An 18,876-nucleotide genomic window follows, 5' to 3' on the forward strand; every position below is an offset into this window, starting at 1 on the left:
GTTTTTGGACTACCAGTGTGTTTGGCGTTTCCAACGGATCCAGTCTCCATGAATTTTTCAATTAATCTTTTCACAGTTGACGAAGTTAAAACACTATTCCGATCATATTTTGTATGAAATTTTCGAACTGCAGCCGCCAAGCTTTCACTATTTTTGAAATGTTCTTTAATAATGAAGACACGTTGTTGTTGTTCTATCGTGTAACGCTCCATTTTTAATAACCCTATACTGTTAGCTGTCAAATTGCTTTTTGTTCAGGGTTGCCAACACTTCACTGCACAAATGGCGGCAAATTCAAGTCTTGCGTTAATTTTGGGACACCCTTTATAATGGCAAACAGGGAATCATTCCATAAACATTTAAAAAAATGTTTCCAAACAACATTTCAGAAAAGTTTCATTGTTTTTGAAATATTTCAAAAACGTTTCTTTGTCCTGGACGCACCTTTAAATATTTCTAATTTTACTTATTCTTTACTTATCATAAGCGTATACGCTCAAGTGAAATACATTTTTATTGATGTTTTATTTTGTTAGAATTAGAAAAGTTCTATGTAAAATATCAGAAAATATTTTCCTTGAGGATAATTGTTTAAGTTCATTGTTTTTTAATAATTATTATATATCATCCGAATACTCCCACATTGTACTGTACCACTTCTACTTCTTTTTTTATTATGATTCGGAGATTTTATTTTTCTCGTTATTGTTACTGATTTGTTTGGTTGTATGGCATGTGTGGCCCACCACTGTATGGTCTGCGGCCCGAGAACACAAAAGCCACCGATGCTAAAACTTTGTGTGTGCTTAAAATTTCAGGATATCCCCAAGTGGTGGGGAGCCAGAGCCGGAGCACATAAATACATATCTATACATAACTATACAAGTAGAACCAGAGTACCACCGGTCGCCACCACCGCCGCCGCGGCCCGGCAAAATCATCATTTAATTTTTTGTTTGTATTTTTATTCGAATATTATTATTTTTCCATTTAATATTATACAAATTGGGCTAAAAGAAAAAGTTAAAAAAACATACATAACTACAAATATATGAATTAATAAATGAAACCCAACTCACATACATTCGACCATCAGAGGAATAAAATTAAACAAAAACAAAAACAGAAAAATTGAACGGAATCACAGAAAAAAAACCAACCAACCAGGCGGCCGGCCGGTCTGTCACATATGGAAAGGACGTCCTGAAAAAAAGGACATTATTAACGGTGAAAATTATTATTCAGCGCGTTTATGAGATATATTGAGAAGTTTACCAAAACTCTTTTAATTTGTATCGGTTTATTCGAACGTTGAAATTAAAAGCGACCGGACACGGTTAGTTGTGGGAAAATTTTGTGATTTTATTAATTGGCCAAGCAATTTTTTAATATTTTTTTTGTTGTTGTTATTGTTATTTATTTTTGTTCAATTAATGTGAGTGTCCTTATGTATTCACAAAAATATAATCAAAAAGATTTTTGAAGAATATTATCTTGAAAATGCCTGTTTTGATATAACAGTCGTGATATATTTTTGTATCGTGTGCTTCGATGTCGTTGTTGAGTTTTATAAAGGACTATATCAACAGGTTTATCCACCACGAGTTGCAAGGATTATATTTCCCTTTTTTATGCTTTATTTAGCACGTGTTTTTTTTTTTAAATTTTCCTTTCACAGGAAGTTTGAATAATAAGAAAAATGTGTTGATTTATGTGAAAACTTGAAGTGTTAACGAATTTAATTGCGATATCATTAAGATAGAAAAAAAAACAAAGGAATAGAAATAAGAATCTAAAGAAAATTAAAGTGATATGCATATTTCAAGTGAAGTTAGTTCAACAACATCACAAACACAACAAGATGGAAGCCGGGCAAGTCGAGGCGGTGCTAACAACAACAATAATAACAATAGCAATAATTCAAGCTCTAGAAATAATAATAACAATAGTGCATCGAGTAAAAAACAAGTTGACAACAGTCCGTATTTGACGCCAGAAAATCTCATTGAAAGAACTGTCGATGGACTCCTTGCAGAGCATCCTGGGGAACTTGTAAAAACTGGCTCGCCTCATGTTGTAAGTATAACTACTTTTTAACTATATACAAATTTTGTATTTTATCTTATTGACATTAAAAAAAAGAAATTCGTTGAGTAAGCCATTTCTTAAACTTTTTATAGGCACTTTTATGGAAACATAAAATATCGTCCATTATTATCCAAGCGAAAATACATTTAACATATTTTTAACATAGACAATTTGGTTTTCCGAAAGCCTCAAAATTTATGTTTGAAATTTTAAATGACCGTTTTAAATGATTTATGTAAATATTAAAATTTTTTCACGTGAGATTAGGGTGAAGCAAAATTGAAGTTCAGCTATCATGTAGTTTATAAGACCACATGACCGAAAAACTTTGACTGATAGTTTTTAAATTCAATTCAATTTAATTTATTATAATGGTAAACAAGTAAGGAAAAGTCTACAAGATAATACGTACGTTTAAAAATAAGCCACTTAAGCCAATCTACCATACTTTTTGAAAAGAAAGATATGTAAAATAGACTCGGTTTCGATCCATGCTGAAACCATCCCTTTGGTGCATTTAAACATTTGCAAATTTGATTTTCTTATTACAATAAGCAAAATTGTCACTTTAAGAAATTCATAAAGAAACATTAAATAGTTGAAGTTAAAGCTGTTTTATTTGTTAAACAAAAGTTTAGTTTTTTAATATTTCGGTAAATTTTACTAAACGTTATTTATATGTTTTATTTAGAAGATAAAAATACCTTGAAGTCGATGTTTTTATTGATTTTCAAAATATTGTAGTCAACAAACGATTTTATAATTTTTTAGTCATATTTATAAAAGTTTAAATTTTTTCTTAGAAAAACTTAATGTTGGATATTTTTAAAAAAAAAATATTTCTTTGTCGGAAACTGCTTTGTTTCATATTAATTAAACAATTAATTTGAAGTTTTTAATATTTTGTCCAAACACTTTCACGATTTTTTAATTTATAAAAAATAATTTTTTTTGGTTCTAATAAGAAACCATTTCTGTCAATTTTATATGCTTTTATGGTTTATACGAAAACTGATGATTAAATTTGTATTATTGACAGACATTTTTGATAGTTTCAAAAACATTTTCGTATTGCTCTAGAAGGGTAAGCCCATGAACCGATTTTAATAATTTTTTGGGTGCATGAGCTCTTACAATTTTGTAATAATATTTCATGATCATAAATGCCATTGTTTTTTTTTTATATACTTTTAAACTACAATTTAAAATTGAAAAAGAATAATAAATACAAAATTATTTAAAAAAGAACGGTTTTCAAAAACAAGATTCAAAAAATTTAAGTTTTTTTGAGAAATTAAATGTTTTAAGAATATTTTAAAAGCAAACTGTTTGGATACAGGAGCAGGTTTGGCCCACCGTGTCATATATTTTAACTTCTTAACTTCATTTTGTAAATAATAAATTAATAGTATTTTTAATAACTTGTGTTTTATCTAATATTTTTCTAAAGTCAATCTAAAATTATTTTCGTATTGCGATATTGACGAAATTTACTACTTCTGTTTAAGTTTTGTAAAAAAAATCAAATGGAGATCAAAAAATCAAATGAAATTAAAATTGCTAAGGCATATTTGAATTGTGAAATGAAACGAATTAAAACTATTACAACCGTGCTTTAGAATCAAAACATTCTAAACAGTTTTGTTGTTGTGGTTAAATGTCTGTTGAGAAAACTTACTATTGTAACATTAACAAGAACTTAAGTAATTTCATCAAAATATTTTAAGGTATGAGATGAACATTTGGTTTATAAAAAGTTAAAATGTGTTAAAGTCATTAAGAAAACTATAATAAAGCTTTGATTTGAATATTGACAAGAATGTCTCGATTTTTGTGTGTAGTTATTCAATTCTACGCTTCAAATATTAAGGATTTTAAGGTTTTAGATAATTTTTTTTAGCTATCTTTAAATTTTATAAACCCTTTGTTATAATCCATTTGTGCAAAATGTAATTGTTACCGTTACCTTACTTACACTTTAACTATAGAGTATTTTGGTCTAAATGAAACAAATAAAAAAAATAATACTTAAAAAAACTCAAAACGCCTTTTTATAGGAAACTAGTGGCTCGGTACGTGCTTCGCTACGTATAAGGCATGGTAATCAAAAAAAAATATTATTGAGCTCATTTATTCAAACAAAAAAATATTTCAAATTGCTAGATATTTAAAAGTCCAAATGACCCAAATGATATATTGTTTATACTGTATTTATCAGAAAAGAGTAAAAACTAAAAAATAAAAAAGAATTTGTTACTCTTACTATGGTGGGTCTAAAGGAGTTAGTCTAAAACAGTTGGATAAACAATATTTTTAGTTTTTTCATTTTGATCATGAATAAATAAAAGTTGGACATGTGAAAAGCATGATTCCTCCAAATTGATACCACAAACTTGAAGTGTTTGCCCTTGGACCTTATTTATGAACATCGCAAATGATAAACGCACAGGATATTGTAATCTTGTGAATTCAAATGGCATATCAGTTTAAATCACAAGGATGCTCGGTATCACACACACTGGCATTGATATGAATGTTTTTCGGTACTAAAATGGTGCATTCTGTCAACCAATCATGATTTCTGTAATTTTGAATAATATTCGGAAAAACACATTCAATCAACACATCTATAGATTGCGCAATTGTACAAAAATTGATCCGTAAAGTGATTAATCCGTTGGTACTGTCAATTAGTATTTAATAGAACCGAGGATTCTTTGAGAATACCAAAATATCATACTGAAAATAATATTTCAAATTTTGTTTTTAAGATTACATTTTTAAAGTGGATTTAAATAAGAAATAAAAATAGTAACATTTTAGACCAAACGAATGTTACACTTTAATTAAATATTAAAAATAAGCAACGCATAGTTTAAGATATTTCTGATTTTTGCTACCAAGTTTGTATATTTAAAAATATTTTTAATATGTTTATTGTTTACTTAAATCAGTTTGCTTGTTTTTAACTGACTATTTTGAACGTGTTTTTGACCCACTTAAAGCTTTCAGCATTAAATAGACCTTTGTAGAATTATGAAAGACCAATGACAATGAAATATTTATGTAAGCATTTACAGGTGGCTGTCATACAAGTTAGAAAAATTAATTCTAATGGAGTTGATATTTGGTTTATAAGCTTTTTACAAGAGATCGAAAATAGGAGAAGAATATTTAAATAAATTTAAAAATTATAAAATGATAAAATAAAGGCTGAGGAAACTTTGTATATTCCATTGAAATTAATTTGTACTTTATATTTTCAACTTATAAGTTCCATCTATATATATAAAAATCAATGACACTTTTCTATTCAATGTTATAACTCAACAATGCCTTTACCAATTGGGCTAATTTTGGTCTTGAATTATTCGTGGAAGTCTAGAAAAGGTTTGTACGTAAAAAACATTTTAAAAAAATCTTGAAAAGGTAAAAAATCAACGTCTTTCTATTCTCCCTTATACAAACAATTTCTACTTATACTTAAAGAAAACCCGTTTTTTTGATTATCTTGGAAATGAAGAACGAAGCTGTTATAATAATTGAAGATATGTGTCTAACGATTGTAAATTAAGCATTAGTGAAATTGGGTATTTTGATCATGAATTGCAACGTGGACAGGAGTTGAATTCTAATGATTTACGTTTATTTGTACAATCAAATATTACCAAATTGAATATTTAACAAAAACATCATCAACAATCATGACTACTGGTTCCAGTAACACAGGTGAATTATATTTCTTGGATGCACCTGGTGGTACAGGCAAAACTTTCGTTGTATCATTGATTTAAGCGACTATTCTATCGGAACAGAAAATTGCATTCGCACTTGAATCTTCGGGAATTGCTGCTACATTATAAAAAGGTGGTCAGACCCACACTCTGCATTAAAATTGTCATTGAATGTACGGGTGGTTGAAACAACGACTTGCAATATTTCGAAAAATTCTGCTATGGCAAAAGTTCTGCGATTAACGTCAATTATTATATGGGATGAGTGCACAACGGCTAATAAAAAATCATAGTAAAAAATAGAAGTAATCATCAGCTGTTTTGGCGGTGCTCTGATATTGCTATCAGGGGACTTTCGTCAAACATTGCCTGTGATTCCTCGATCAACTCCTACTGATGAAATAAATGCCTGTTTGAAGTCATCAGTTCTTTGGAGATATTGACACTGAACATTTATAGGCGTATTCACCTACATAATGATGATATTTTGGTATTCTCAAAGAATCCTCGGTTCTATTATTTGAAAACTTTGTTAAAAGTTTGCTTCTCCTACCAAAACGTGTGTTATATTAATTCTACGGACAATTTTTGACAAAGTTCTAGTGTAAAAATAAGACCTCGACTATGGACGTTATAAGTTTGTCCATGGGCCCTTTGTCAATTTATGCAACCCTATTACCAAAAGTTACCAAAAATTATTTAAACCAAATTGATAATTTATACAAAGAATCAAAATGAAAATTAATTTAAATCGATCATTTTTAAACTGAAATTATTGACAAAATATTTTCCGAAAAAATCAATCCTGGCAATCATTCAACAGTATTTATTGATAGAATGTCTTATGCCAAAAAATCCTACCGGGGGCTCAATCAAATTTTTTAAAGCTCAACTATAAATTTACAACGACTTTTTTAATTATGTTAAAAAAAGTGAAGAAATGCTCGAGTTCTAAATATTTTTAAAAGCAAGACCTTGTTTTTGAAATTGATTTTTTCAACGAATTGGTTGTTATTGTTTCAATCCACCCAATACATTTTTTTTCATTATTTTTTAGAAATGTTGCTTTTTCCTTTTGATTTTGAGTTACTATATTTTTTAGTCATCCACAATTACGAATACTTCAAATAAAACCGTTAAAGTGGTCCAACAAAAGAAATCATCAAAATTGTGATTGTCATTTCTACAGATAGATCCAGGTAGATAGATTTTATTTACTTGCAATTATTCATACAGTTTCATAAACAATCTTTAAAGCATGGTTTTGCCGTCTGCCTCATTGACAAAGTTTTAACTGTATTAAAGTTTTGTAATTAAATAAGTTGCAGTTGTGTTAACTAAAAATTTTCATCTCTAATTCTGCTTCTATAAATAAGTGCTGATATAAAGTTTCGTTTAAAAGTCTTTACCAAGTACATTTCTTCTAGTTTCTCTCAGGACTGGACACTTCCGACAAAATTAGCCATGTTGCAAATACCACATAGCAGTGGAAGATCTTCGCGATGTGGAACGTATTTTATGTTAAGCAGTTCACCTCTTAGCCGAAACATGCTGGAGATTTGCTCTACAGTATTTATCTCCTGGAAGTAGTTTCTTTCATTAAGATTATAATTCAGCCTGCTATAGATTATCCGATGAAGTGAACTGGATGCCTGTTCTGTGAACACATTTGTAAAATTTTCATTCAGACGCCTAATTATCTGGTACAGTGATGATTTCCATGTACTCTGTTCACTGAGATTTAAGTTACACCTGTATGTTCTGCTAGCCAATCCACTCTTTAACCCATCTTGTTAACTTCCCATCTCAGCAGTTTTTCCACAGTCTTAAAATTCTTTGCTCCCCACACTTGGGCAGCGTAAGACAGTATTGATTTTGAAACTTCTTCGAAAACTTTATATTTAATGCTAAGCGCAATGTTTTTGTTGTTGAAACATTCTTTGCATGTCACGTTAATTGCGGTTTTAGCCTTAAGAAGTTGAGGTGTTTTTCCATACTTAAGTTTTGGATAAAATATACTTCTATTTGTATTCTTTCACTCTTTCTATGTTCTCATTGTTGAAGAATTATTGTTCACTTGAGCTTAACCTTCCTCAACCTTTCTTGATAACCATCACTTTCGACTTGTTCAGGTTCACTACCAAGCTCCATCGTATACAGTATTCCGAAAGTCGATTTATCATAAGCTGCAAGGATTGCTGTGAGTTTGCCAGCAAGACTATATCTTCTGCGAAGCGTAAGGCTTTAATAACCTCTCCAGCATAACTAATACCTCTTGGTAATGCGTCATTTCTACAGTAATCCACAAGAAGAGCTTCAACATTTCAATATATCAGCCAAAGAGGGCTCTTGAAAAGTTGGCCGAAGATCCACTTTTTACCGAAAAATTGTGCTGAGCGACGAAGCTCATTTTTGGCTCAATGGGTACGTAAATAAGCAGAATTGTCGGTTTTGGAGTGAACATTGCAAGAACTACCAATGCATCCAGAAAAAGTCACAGTTTGTTGCGGTTTATGGGACGATGGCATCGTTGGACCGTACTTCTTCAAAGATGATGTAAATCGTAACGTAACTGTGAATGGTGAGCGTGAGATGATATGAAATTTTGTTGCCAAAAATGCAAGAGCTCGACTTGCATGACATGTGGTTTCAACAAGACGGTGCCACATGCTACACGGCACGAGCAACAATGCACTTATTGAGAGGCAAGGTCGGTGAACATTTTGTTTCACGTTCGGAACCGGTAAAACGCCTAGATCGTGCGATTTAACGCCTTTAGACTATTATTTGTGGGGTTATGTTAAAGCTCATGTCTCTACGGATACGCCCGCTTCAATTCACGTATTGGAAGACAATATTGAAGGATTTATTCGTGAGATACCGGCTTAAATGTTGGAAAGATTATGCCAAAATTGGACTTAGTGGATAGACCATTTGAGGCGCAGTAAAGGTCAACATGAAATAATCTTCAAACATTAAATTATATGAATAGTACTATCAAAATAAAGATTTCATGACTTTTCTGAATCTTATGTGATTTTTTTTTTTAACTTCCTTATAGCTTTTTAAAAATTAACCTTTATAGCAATAATCAGATAAAATTTCTTACTTTCCTTATCAGCTTCAATATTGCATAAAATATCTATTAAAATTACAAATCTAAATTTTTCAGGTTTGCACCGTGCTTCCAACGCACTGGCGTTCTAATAAAACCCTACCGATTGCCTTCAAAGTTCTAGCGCTGGGTGATGTCATGGATGGAACAATAGTGACGATACGTGCTGGTAACGATGAGAATTTTTGTGGTGAACTTAGAAATTGCACGGCGGTAATGAAAAATCAAGTAGCGAAATTTAATGATTTACGATTTGTTGGACGAAGTGGTCGAGGTGAGTTTTTAATAAAATACAAATAAAATTAATACGAAAATAAATAATGTCAACCCTAAAAAGTAAGAAAAAGAAAGAAAAATGTCTTGTTGCGTATATACCCGACCCTCATCTACCCCAACTCTTAACTTAAATGTTTGCCATTGACGGTCTGGTGTTAACGAACCCTTAATTTAACCATTGCTACTTTTTTTTTACTTAAGTAGATCATTGAAAATAAGAAAAAAAGCGAAAAACCGTCAACCCCTGTGTATTAAAAAAAAAGAAGAAAAGGATCCAATTTATTTATTCTCCTGGCCCAGTCCCAGACCCCAGTCCTTTGCGGACACAAATAATTGCTCATTTTCTCCGACTCAAATCCATGTCCATTTTTGTAGGTATGTCCTTCGCAAAGTGTTTGTACGGGAAATTAGGATTTTCTTCATTTTTTTTTTGTGTATTTAATTCAATCAGATTTCACTTTTTCTCTTCCGTGTTTTTTTTTCATTTCTTTCAATTTTCAACGCAGAAAAAAATGAAGAAAAAATGTTTTAAATTGATTGTGAATAGTCGCAGGACGAATGTGACGGCGGCAACGGCGGCTGTGACGTCTTTCTGTCAATTTATCACGGCTGAAGAACCAAATCAAATGGTGGATGACAATATACCAAAAGAAATGAATGGGGAGACTGTCAGATTTCTTTCTATGTCTGTTTGAATTTTTGTTTGTTGTGTTTGTCATCCAAAGCCTAAGGGAAGATTCTTAAAACAGAGTTTTTTAACAAAATCTGTTTTTCTCCACTTCTGACTTCATAACAGCCATATCCTCCGCGGTAAAACAGGATAAAACTGAAGGATTTAAATTGAGCCTTCTTTAAATAACCAAACAAAAAATCACAGCAAAATAAAAAAAGGAGAAGAAAAATTCTGAAGATGTCGACAGCAAGGGTGTGTGGAAAGGAAAAAGAAAAACAAAGTATTCATATAAAAAAGTTATTTTTTCGGGTGTTGCTTTTCGTTGTCGCTAACGAAAATCTCCTCAACGACAACTCAAGTTATCCTTTTTGTTTTAACAAATTTACAAAAGGATTAGTTGGGTCGTTTCCCGGGGTAGATGTATTTATATATACGTCATCATAGAGAGTCTTGGGGGTCATGTCAGAAGCTTAAGTAGTCATTTTTAATAGAATCACTTGTTTTTTAATGCTTTTTATATATTTGCCAGACGATTATACCGATGATAATAATGGCGATAATGATTCTAGACAGAACTGGGGATTAAATAGGGTTATGGTTATAATGATATGATGGAGCTCTATATGACCCCACCGTTCTTGGATGCTACCTTAAGGCTGATGGAATGGTTCTATAGCCTTGTACCTCAACTAGTTTTTGGTCTTTGTACTTTTTTTTGCACAAGAACTTTCATCTATGACATAAGTTGCAACTTTATCCTACTTGGGGCTTAAATTTACACTCACAAAACCAAACGGTGGAACAATTCTTTCCATTGCGCTTGATATTTTAAAAAGCGTTTGATATATAGTTTGGCACCAATCTCTCTTATAGAAAATACGTACCTTTCGTACAAATTAGTCTTTTTTTTCGTTGGATTAGAAAGTACTTTTCTTACCATTCAAAACAAATTGTATTTTATGGTTCTCAATCCGAAATGCCTAAAGTAAATGGGTGGTGTTTCAAAGGAATCCGTTTTGTCTCCAAATTGTTTCCTTATTTTCATAAACGATCTTCTATCTGGCACTTCTAATCCATTGAATTGTTTCGCTGACGAAAGTTCCCATAGAAAAATCAATACAGCTCCCGGACCACTACAGTGTACAGTGTCTTGGAAGCAGAAGTTCTACCAATATCTGAAATGCCTAAAGACTTTTATTCCATAATTTGGCAAGCAAAAACTTAGATAATTTTATAGCAATCCAAGCATCTAGTCAATATCCGTTACTGTCACGAATTCAAAGCTTGTAAAACAGTGCTAAAGGAAGCAGATCAACACGGTTACCCACCGCTGGGTCAAATTTGGCAACAATGGATCAACGCTTAATCCGAGCCATATGTTCTGTGATCTATAAGCCAATTGATCATGATTCCTTAAAACTGAAAATAACAGATGGGTGGAGCTTAAAACTTTCAGGAATCTACGGCCAAATATTTCCAAATTAAAAACAAAATAAAAGGTTGGAAAATATCCCCCTTCCTCCTTTTTGTCTTTTGAATTCCACGGCTATGTACAAAGCGCTACAGAGCTGGTCTCTGACAATACTATAGATCATTTAAAAGGTCTTGACATCACCTACAAACGACGCTATGCATGATTAGTTTGGGTATTGCTTTCAACAGTTATGGACGTGTAAATATGGAGCTTTCTGAACCCCAAATTCACGCTATTTTAAGGTTTTCCTTCGTTTAAGGCAAATCCTCTAGGGAAATGTTCCGTGAGATTAATTGTGTTTTTAAGGATGGTACTCTTTCACTTCAAACCGAGGAGGAATGGTTTCAACAACGATTCAGAGCCGGTGAAAACGACACCACTGATAAGCCAGACGACGACCGACGGAAGACCGGTGTGGACGAATACTGATCAAATCATGGAAAACTTCGAGGTAGACCGGAATGTTGTATCTTGTGACATTGCCCAGGAGAAGTTAGTCACCAAAACATTTTAAACCATCTGCAGAAGGCTGGATACAAAACAAAAGCTTGATGTTTGGGTACCGTATGATTTGACGCAAGAAGAAAACCTCCTGGACCGAATCAACGCCTGCAATATGCTGCTGAAACGGAACGAAATCGACCAATTTTTGAAGCGGGTGGTAGGTTAGGTTAAGTTAGGTTATAGTGGCTATCCAAGATGGAAACGGACACACTTAGGCCAGTTTAATGGCTCATTGTGATACCACATGAATCTTGAGGCTTCCTCCTAAGCTCAATGGAACCAGCTAGAGTCCCTTACGAAACGTGAGAGGCTGATTATACTGATATGCTTTAGATCGTTTAGATCGTTAAAGAAGAATTCTCCCAGGTAATTCTTGCGTTTTCGAGCTAGAGCAGGGCATATGCAGAGAAGATGAAGAACCGTTTCTTCCTCTTCCTCTTCCTCGTCCATACAGCTTCTGCAAAAGTCATTTGAGAATGCGCCTAGTCTCGTGGCGTGCTTTCCTATTAGACAGTGTCCGGTTATGACACCTATTATCGAGCTTATATGCGATCTGATTAGAGAGAGCAAGCACCTTGAACGTTTTATATCCAGTGTTGGCCAGATGTTTTTTGTGGCTTGACACGTGGAGATGTTGATCCACCTGGTGCCTGCCCTCCTCATAGCGTCTTGCATTAGCAACAGTTTACAAGTAGCGATTGGTATGCCAGTACTTGCCAAACGTGGTAGAATGGGCTGTACTGTACCGTTCCCGGTGAGTTCATCTGCGTTACAGTTACCTGGAATGTCTCTATGGCCCGGCACCCAGCAAAGGTGAATATTAAACTGTTGCGCAATCTCCATTAGAGATGATCGACAGTTATGGACTGTTATAGAGTTTGTAGAGACAGAGTCCAGAGATTTGATAGCGGCCTGGCTGTCAGAGAAAATACGGATATCACGTTTTCTTTGAGCCAAGACAAGACTTCCTTAATCGCCAAAAGTTCCGCCTGGAACACGTTACAATGATTGGGAAGGCGGAATGAGAGACCTAATTTCAGTCGTTCAGAGTACACACCTCCACCAACCCCTTCTTTGGTTTTTGAGCCATCTGTGTAAAAATGGATTGACTCATCCTCCAAGAATGTCCTATCCCCCCAAAAAAATCTGGTAGGCATAGAAATCTGGAAGTTTCTGTCGAATTGTAGTTGGGGGATGGTGTAGTGTGTGTGCTTTGGAACTGATTCTAAGTAGCTTAGAATTACGGAGTGGCCAATGTTGTTAGTCCACTGCGACGAAGCATTGAGGCGAGTAGCAGAGCTTGCAGCTATTTGTTTGCTAAATATGTCAAGAGGTGTAAGGTAGAGCAAGGTGTCCAGTGTGAAGACGGGGTCGTGCGAAGTGATCCGCTTATACATAGGCAGGCTGAACGTTGGACTTTATTTTACTTATCCCTGTGGGTGGTAACTGGTGACTAAAAATGGATCACATACGACAATTTCAAGCGTAAACGGTCGTGGTCGAAGGCCAACAGTGGCCAAGCCGGCATTTCCAGAAAGGTTTTGCTGTGTGTTTGGTGGGATTGGATCTATGATCTGCTCTCATGTGGCCAGACCCTCAATTCTACCCTCTACTGCGGACAAATGGACCACTTGAAGTAGGATATCAACCAGAAGCATCCAGAATTGGACAACAGGAGGGGTGTAGTGTTCCACTAGTACAACGCCAGACCTCGCACTTTCTCGATGACTCGTAAGAAACTACGGGAGCTCGGATAGGGGATTTTATCGCATCTACCTAATAGCCCGGACATAGCGCCAAGTGGTTACCACCTATTCCTGTCGATAGCGAACGTTCTTGGTGGTGTAAAGTTGAACTCAAAAGAGGCTTGTGAAAAGTGGCTGTCGGAGTTCTTTGCCAAAACCAAGTCCTTACCATTTCCTTGAGGAGCACAATGGAATCACGATTAACTGAGTTACATGTTTTGCAGGCTAGCGTTGCATCACCCTTTCAAATCTATCTAATCTATCTACATTTATTATGCGAAGAAAAAGTGCGAGTATTAAGAAAGGGGGTATAAAAAGCGGTTTCGATTCTTATATTCCTGCATATTGCAATATTGAGTGGTAATGATAAAGTTTGGTAAATCATTTCACATTCACGTAGTACATCTAAACAACGAATTTCTGCAGTATCTTGATTGTATACTAATGAGCATTCCTCGAGGTGCAAGAATTACTGTTGAACTTCCTGAATGCCTACAATTACAAAATAAAAAAAAAATATCCGCCGGGAGTTAATATGATTCGTTGCATTTCCTCCTTTTTCATATGTTGAAGTTGCTTTTTCACAAATTTTATGGCTATTTAATACATTGCCAGTAAGTTAAGAGCCTAAAACAAGACAAATTTCAAAGAACATTTTAAATTCCAGCGAAATACGAGTACAATGTTGAACCAATACTGCTTCATTTTTTCTTAAATTCAGCTTAACCTACCTTAAAAAATTTAGATAATATAACCAAAAGTAAACACACCGCCAAAAGGCAATTGCAACAAACAATTTTTGCTCTATTATTTCAAAATAAATTTACGGTTTAATGTATTTTCTAATAAGTAATTGATGAAGTTAATTTCCAAGAACCCTCGATAATGCTCCGGAAAAACAGTATTAAAGAAATAAGATAACAAGAATAACAACACACCCCACCCATGTATAAATTTATAAAACAACAACAACACAGTATAACAAAAAAAAAAGAAAACAAGAAGCAAAGCAGCTCAGGATAAACATGGAACTTCCGTTTCCATAATTTATACAGGACGTAAGGAAGAGCTTACATATACAACAAGAAAAAGTAAAAGAACTCCTGGGGAGTTAGGGAACGGAACTCTGCGTTAAAAGAATAATGAAATAACAACAAAAACAATATATTAAACAACAAAAAACAGAATTGGTAGAGTATAATCGAAACACCATTATTCTCTTCTTGTTTTTTTTTTACAGGGGTATAGAAATAGTAGAATGTTGCAAAAAGTGCGAGGGTGGTTTCCTGGCTGGCTTTTGATTCTGTTCTTTTTTATTTCTTTTTCCTAGTCACAGAAAAAAAAAATATTTTCCACATCTGCATTTGATATCAATCCAAATCCGAATCCAAATTCAAACCAATCCAACCCAACCTTCATCCGCTGTCTATATTTTGTTTTCCTTTATAAAAGATCCGATTGCTTAAGGGCGAAAAATCACGTCATTATCGCAATTTTCCTTCTGTCATTTTTTAAAAAAAGAATCTCTTCTTCTTCTTCGAAGATTTTTAGGATGGGCTCTAATAACTAAGACGCGTCTTGTCGTCGTTATAGATATAGAAGCTTCATGTTGGGCAGGTCTGGCTTCAAAACCAATAATACAGCAAAAAAAAAAAACAGCGGAAAAACAAAAAAAAATCCAGGACACAGATAAATGACATTCCCAGATGGACGTGTAGATTTGTGCCGGGTAGACAGAATACCTAACAGAAAAAATGGATACAATTGGGGTGACAGAATCGTTTTCTTTGAGATTTTGCGGACAAGAGAAAAATGAGAAACAATTCGAAGGACATTGGAATTTTTGCTGAAGGTTTTTGTATATATAGAAAAATATACCCATCACTGCAATGCTACAGGGAATTCTTTTCGATAAGATGGAAATCCATGAACAATTTCGGAACATGTCCTCGATCTGAAACAGCTGCTGACTTTTATGTTTTTCCTTCTCGAAGAAGAATAAATTCAATATTTCTGGATAAAAAATTGAACTATATGATGTGTTAAAAACAGTGTTGAGCTTAGATGTGTGCAATAATTAGTTTTTCAATTTTAAAAATAAATCAACATGAAAACAAGTAGAAGCTGAAAAATAGCCAAAGAATTATGGGAAAGGTAGAATCCAATCCAAAATTACAAAAACCCAAAATTAAAACAAAAACTCAAAAATCCAAACTTTCTACAATTTAAAATCGAATATATTCTGTGTTTAAAATCATAAGAAATATTTAATAAAAATTGAGCTAGAAAGTCAAATAGTTAAAAGGAGAATAAGAAAATGTTATTTCTGTATTTTACAAAGCTAACTTTATGTTGTTCTTATTTTAAGAAATTTTTGTGTAAACATCTTATAAAAACATCGTCAAGCCTATTATAATTCCGTATTTTCGATAATATGTTGTTAAATCTCTAAAGATCAACTTTAATGTATTCAAGAAATAGTGAAAGAAAATTTCGTTGAGACTGGAGTAATTAATGTTAAATAATAGAGTTGTCCCAAAAACGAACTATTTAGAACTATTGATAAAATCATTCTTATATATAAATTGAATTTAATAATTAATGGTATTCTTTCACAAAAGGTGTAGTTCTTTATAACAATTTTTCCCGCTAATATTAAATAAATGTTTGGATGTTTAATTAGTTAAAAAATAAATTAGGTCAAGAATTACTATTCAAGGATTTGTCAATTCTTCGCAAGAGGCAACACCCTTTTAAGAAAACTTAATGTGGCACACATCTTTAACAAGATAGTCCTCTGCACTAACTATTACGCCACGATAACAACAAGTTCGGCTTAAAGAGGTTATTGTAAGAATAATAACCCCTCCCCGTTGTAAGAATTATGCTCGTGTTATGAACACCTATAAAACTTTCAAGATCCTATGAGGTGTAGATGTCTCCAGTTTCGCGCTCCAAGTTGGGTGAGATAACTTTCCACTTGTGCGGGCCACTTGATTCGCTGGGTTCCTCTACTGCGTTGTCCTGTGGGTGTGGATTCGAAGACTTTCCGAGCCGGGTCATTGGTTTCCATGCGCTCTACGTTAGCCAACCATCTTAGTCCTTGGACTTTTACCCTTCTAGCTCAGTCTACGTCACTTCGCTGTACAGCCCGTACAGCTCATCGTTCCATTTTCTCCTCCACTACCCTTCGATGCATACGGTTAGGTTCCGTCTGTGCGGCCTTGAACTCGATGATGAGATGGTGGGTGTCAATTCGATGTTTTTGGGGTTTTTCAAGATCAGCCGTAATGTGAATATTTAATAGACTGTCGACTTTTCTGGTCTAAAACCACACTGATAAGGACATATGAGGTTGTTGACGATGGGCTCAGACATTCAAATATTACGGCAGAGACGATTTTGTAAGCGATGTTAATAGAGTGATGCGTCTATAGTTGGTGCAGTTTAGAGGGTCTAATTTTTTCAGAATCGGTCAAACAATATTGAGGTTACATTTATCGGGCATGCTTTCTTCCTACCATATCTTATTCATAAATTGGTGCATGCTCCTAACTAAATTATCTCCCACTGCTTTAAACAGCTTGGCATCCAGCCGCTTTGTTGACTTCAGCTTAGATATGGCAATCTTTACTTCGTCTTAGTCGGGAGGACGGGATTGTTGGCTTTCATCGTCTATGTTGAATGGATCATCCTGCCTGACAGCAGAATTTGGTTCGTCGTCGCCATTATACAGCCTGCAGAAGTTGTCCTTCCATATTTTCAGCATTGACGGGAGTTCCACTATGATGCTTCCACTTTCATCTTTGCAACCTACAGTTCTAGGTTTATTTACCTGTGAATTTCGTTTCACCTGTTCATAAAACTTTCGAAGTTCATTCTTGCTTTTAAACCTCTCAACATCTTCGACTGCAAACTTCTCATGCTCTTTCTTTTTCCTTCTAAGAAGTTGGTGTTCCTCTCACCTCTTCTGCTCATAGAGCTCATTAGAACCACTCGTCCTTCTATGCAGCGCCGCTTTGCGTGCCTTTTGTTTGTCTACATTTGCCTACCGACATTCCTTTCCAAAAGAAACCAGGGGTTTCTTTTTGGTGGTTGCTTGAATCCCAGCACTTCAGAGGAGGCTCCTCTAATTGCATCTTGGATGGTTCTCGCTACATTATGTTGGCGGTAGGATTTGGCGATCTCTTGCGATTGTAGTCGCTCAACGTTGTATATTCTCCCAGCATCTCCCTGTTTTGCCTAGGATCTGGAACCCGAAGTGCTACCTTGGCTACAACGAGGTAGTGGTTAGAGTTAGCTCCTCGGAAAGTTCGGACATCCATGATGCTGGAAACGTGTGTACCGTCAATCGCAGTAAGTTCAATCTGGTTGACTGTAGATTGATCTGGAGAAATCCAAGTTCCTTTGTGGATACCAACTTCTAACCCTAATAGTGTACTACTAGCTGGGAAGAGGGTGTTTCCGGCGGGTCAGCCTACCTTACTGCCTTTACATCCCGTTAAGTATACATAAGTAGGTCCTGTTTGACTTTAGCAAACTGTAATAAGGCTTATTTTTTTAAGTTACTCTTATGTTTATTTTAAAGCACAAAGTTACTACTCTTTGGAAATACTTGCGAATAGTTACATGAAAACTCAATAGTGATACTAGCACAGGATTTTAAATGCAACAAAATAGGATTTACGTTTTCATTATTGGCCCTAACTTCTTGCAGAATTACATTTCGAATTCGACTAGGGTTCCAAGGAAATCTCTATAAATATTGTATGTGGTTAAGTCAGTTTGTTTCATTGTCCATCCTTCACGTCACAACGGTGTGCAATATTATGACATGGTTGTTTGTGTGGACTTAGTTAAAAGAGTGAAAGTGTTTAAGGCTGCTTCTTACGGTGCGGAGGTAAAATATCCCATCCTCAGCTGTTATTAGCAGATACGCCGGTAACACTATAATCACATACTCATTACATTCTTTTAATGACATTAACGCACAAAACTATGCAGAAAAAATATTCAAAATAGCAGATATGCTATATTTATTTTCATAACATACATGAAGATCAATTTATCTGTAAAATATAGTTCTAGAACCAAGAAACGATGTTGTTTTACAAAATTAATCAAAACATATTGTTTGAAGTAGCTGGAGAAAAAAGCACTTCATCTTCATACCCAGTAGAGTTTCTTAACTTACTTTAGCTGTCCAGTGTGCCTTCACATAAGCTGCCAATAATGCTTATGCGAAATTTAGATGCACCTCGATTATG

At 34.2% G+C, this 18,876-nt stretch overlaps 1 protein-coding gene across 1 annotated transcript in view; it reads left to right on the plus strand.

Moving 5' to 3' along the window:
- Window positions 1-1,769: 1,769 nt before the first annotated feature.
- The window catches only part of LOC129946561 (segmentation protein Runt), an 87,921-nt gene continuing 70,814 nt past the window's right edge, over window positions 1,770-18,876 (plus strand). Inside the window, exons 1-2 of the mRNA XM_056056801.1 lie at window positions 1,770-2,076; window positions 8,995-9,211. Coding sequence (XP_055912776.1) covers window positions 1,813-2,076; window positions 8,995-9,211 — 481 coding nt within the window. The 5' untranslated portion in view covers window positions 1,770-1,812. The remainder of the gene's footprint in view (window positions 2,077-8,994; window positions 9,212-18,876) is intronic.

This window comes from Eupeodes corollae, chromosome 2, assembly GCF_945859685.1.
Source record: "Eupeodes corollae chromosome 2, idEupCoro1.1, whole genome shotgun sequence".
Classification (NCBI taxonomy): domain Eukaryota; kingdom Metazoa; phylum Arthropoda; class Insecta; order Diptera; family Syrphidae; genus Eupeodes; species Eupeodes corollae.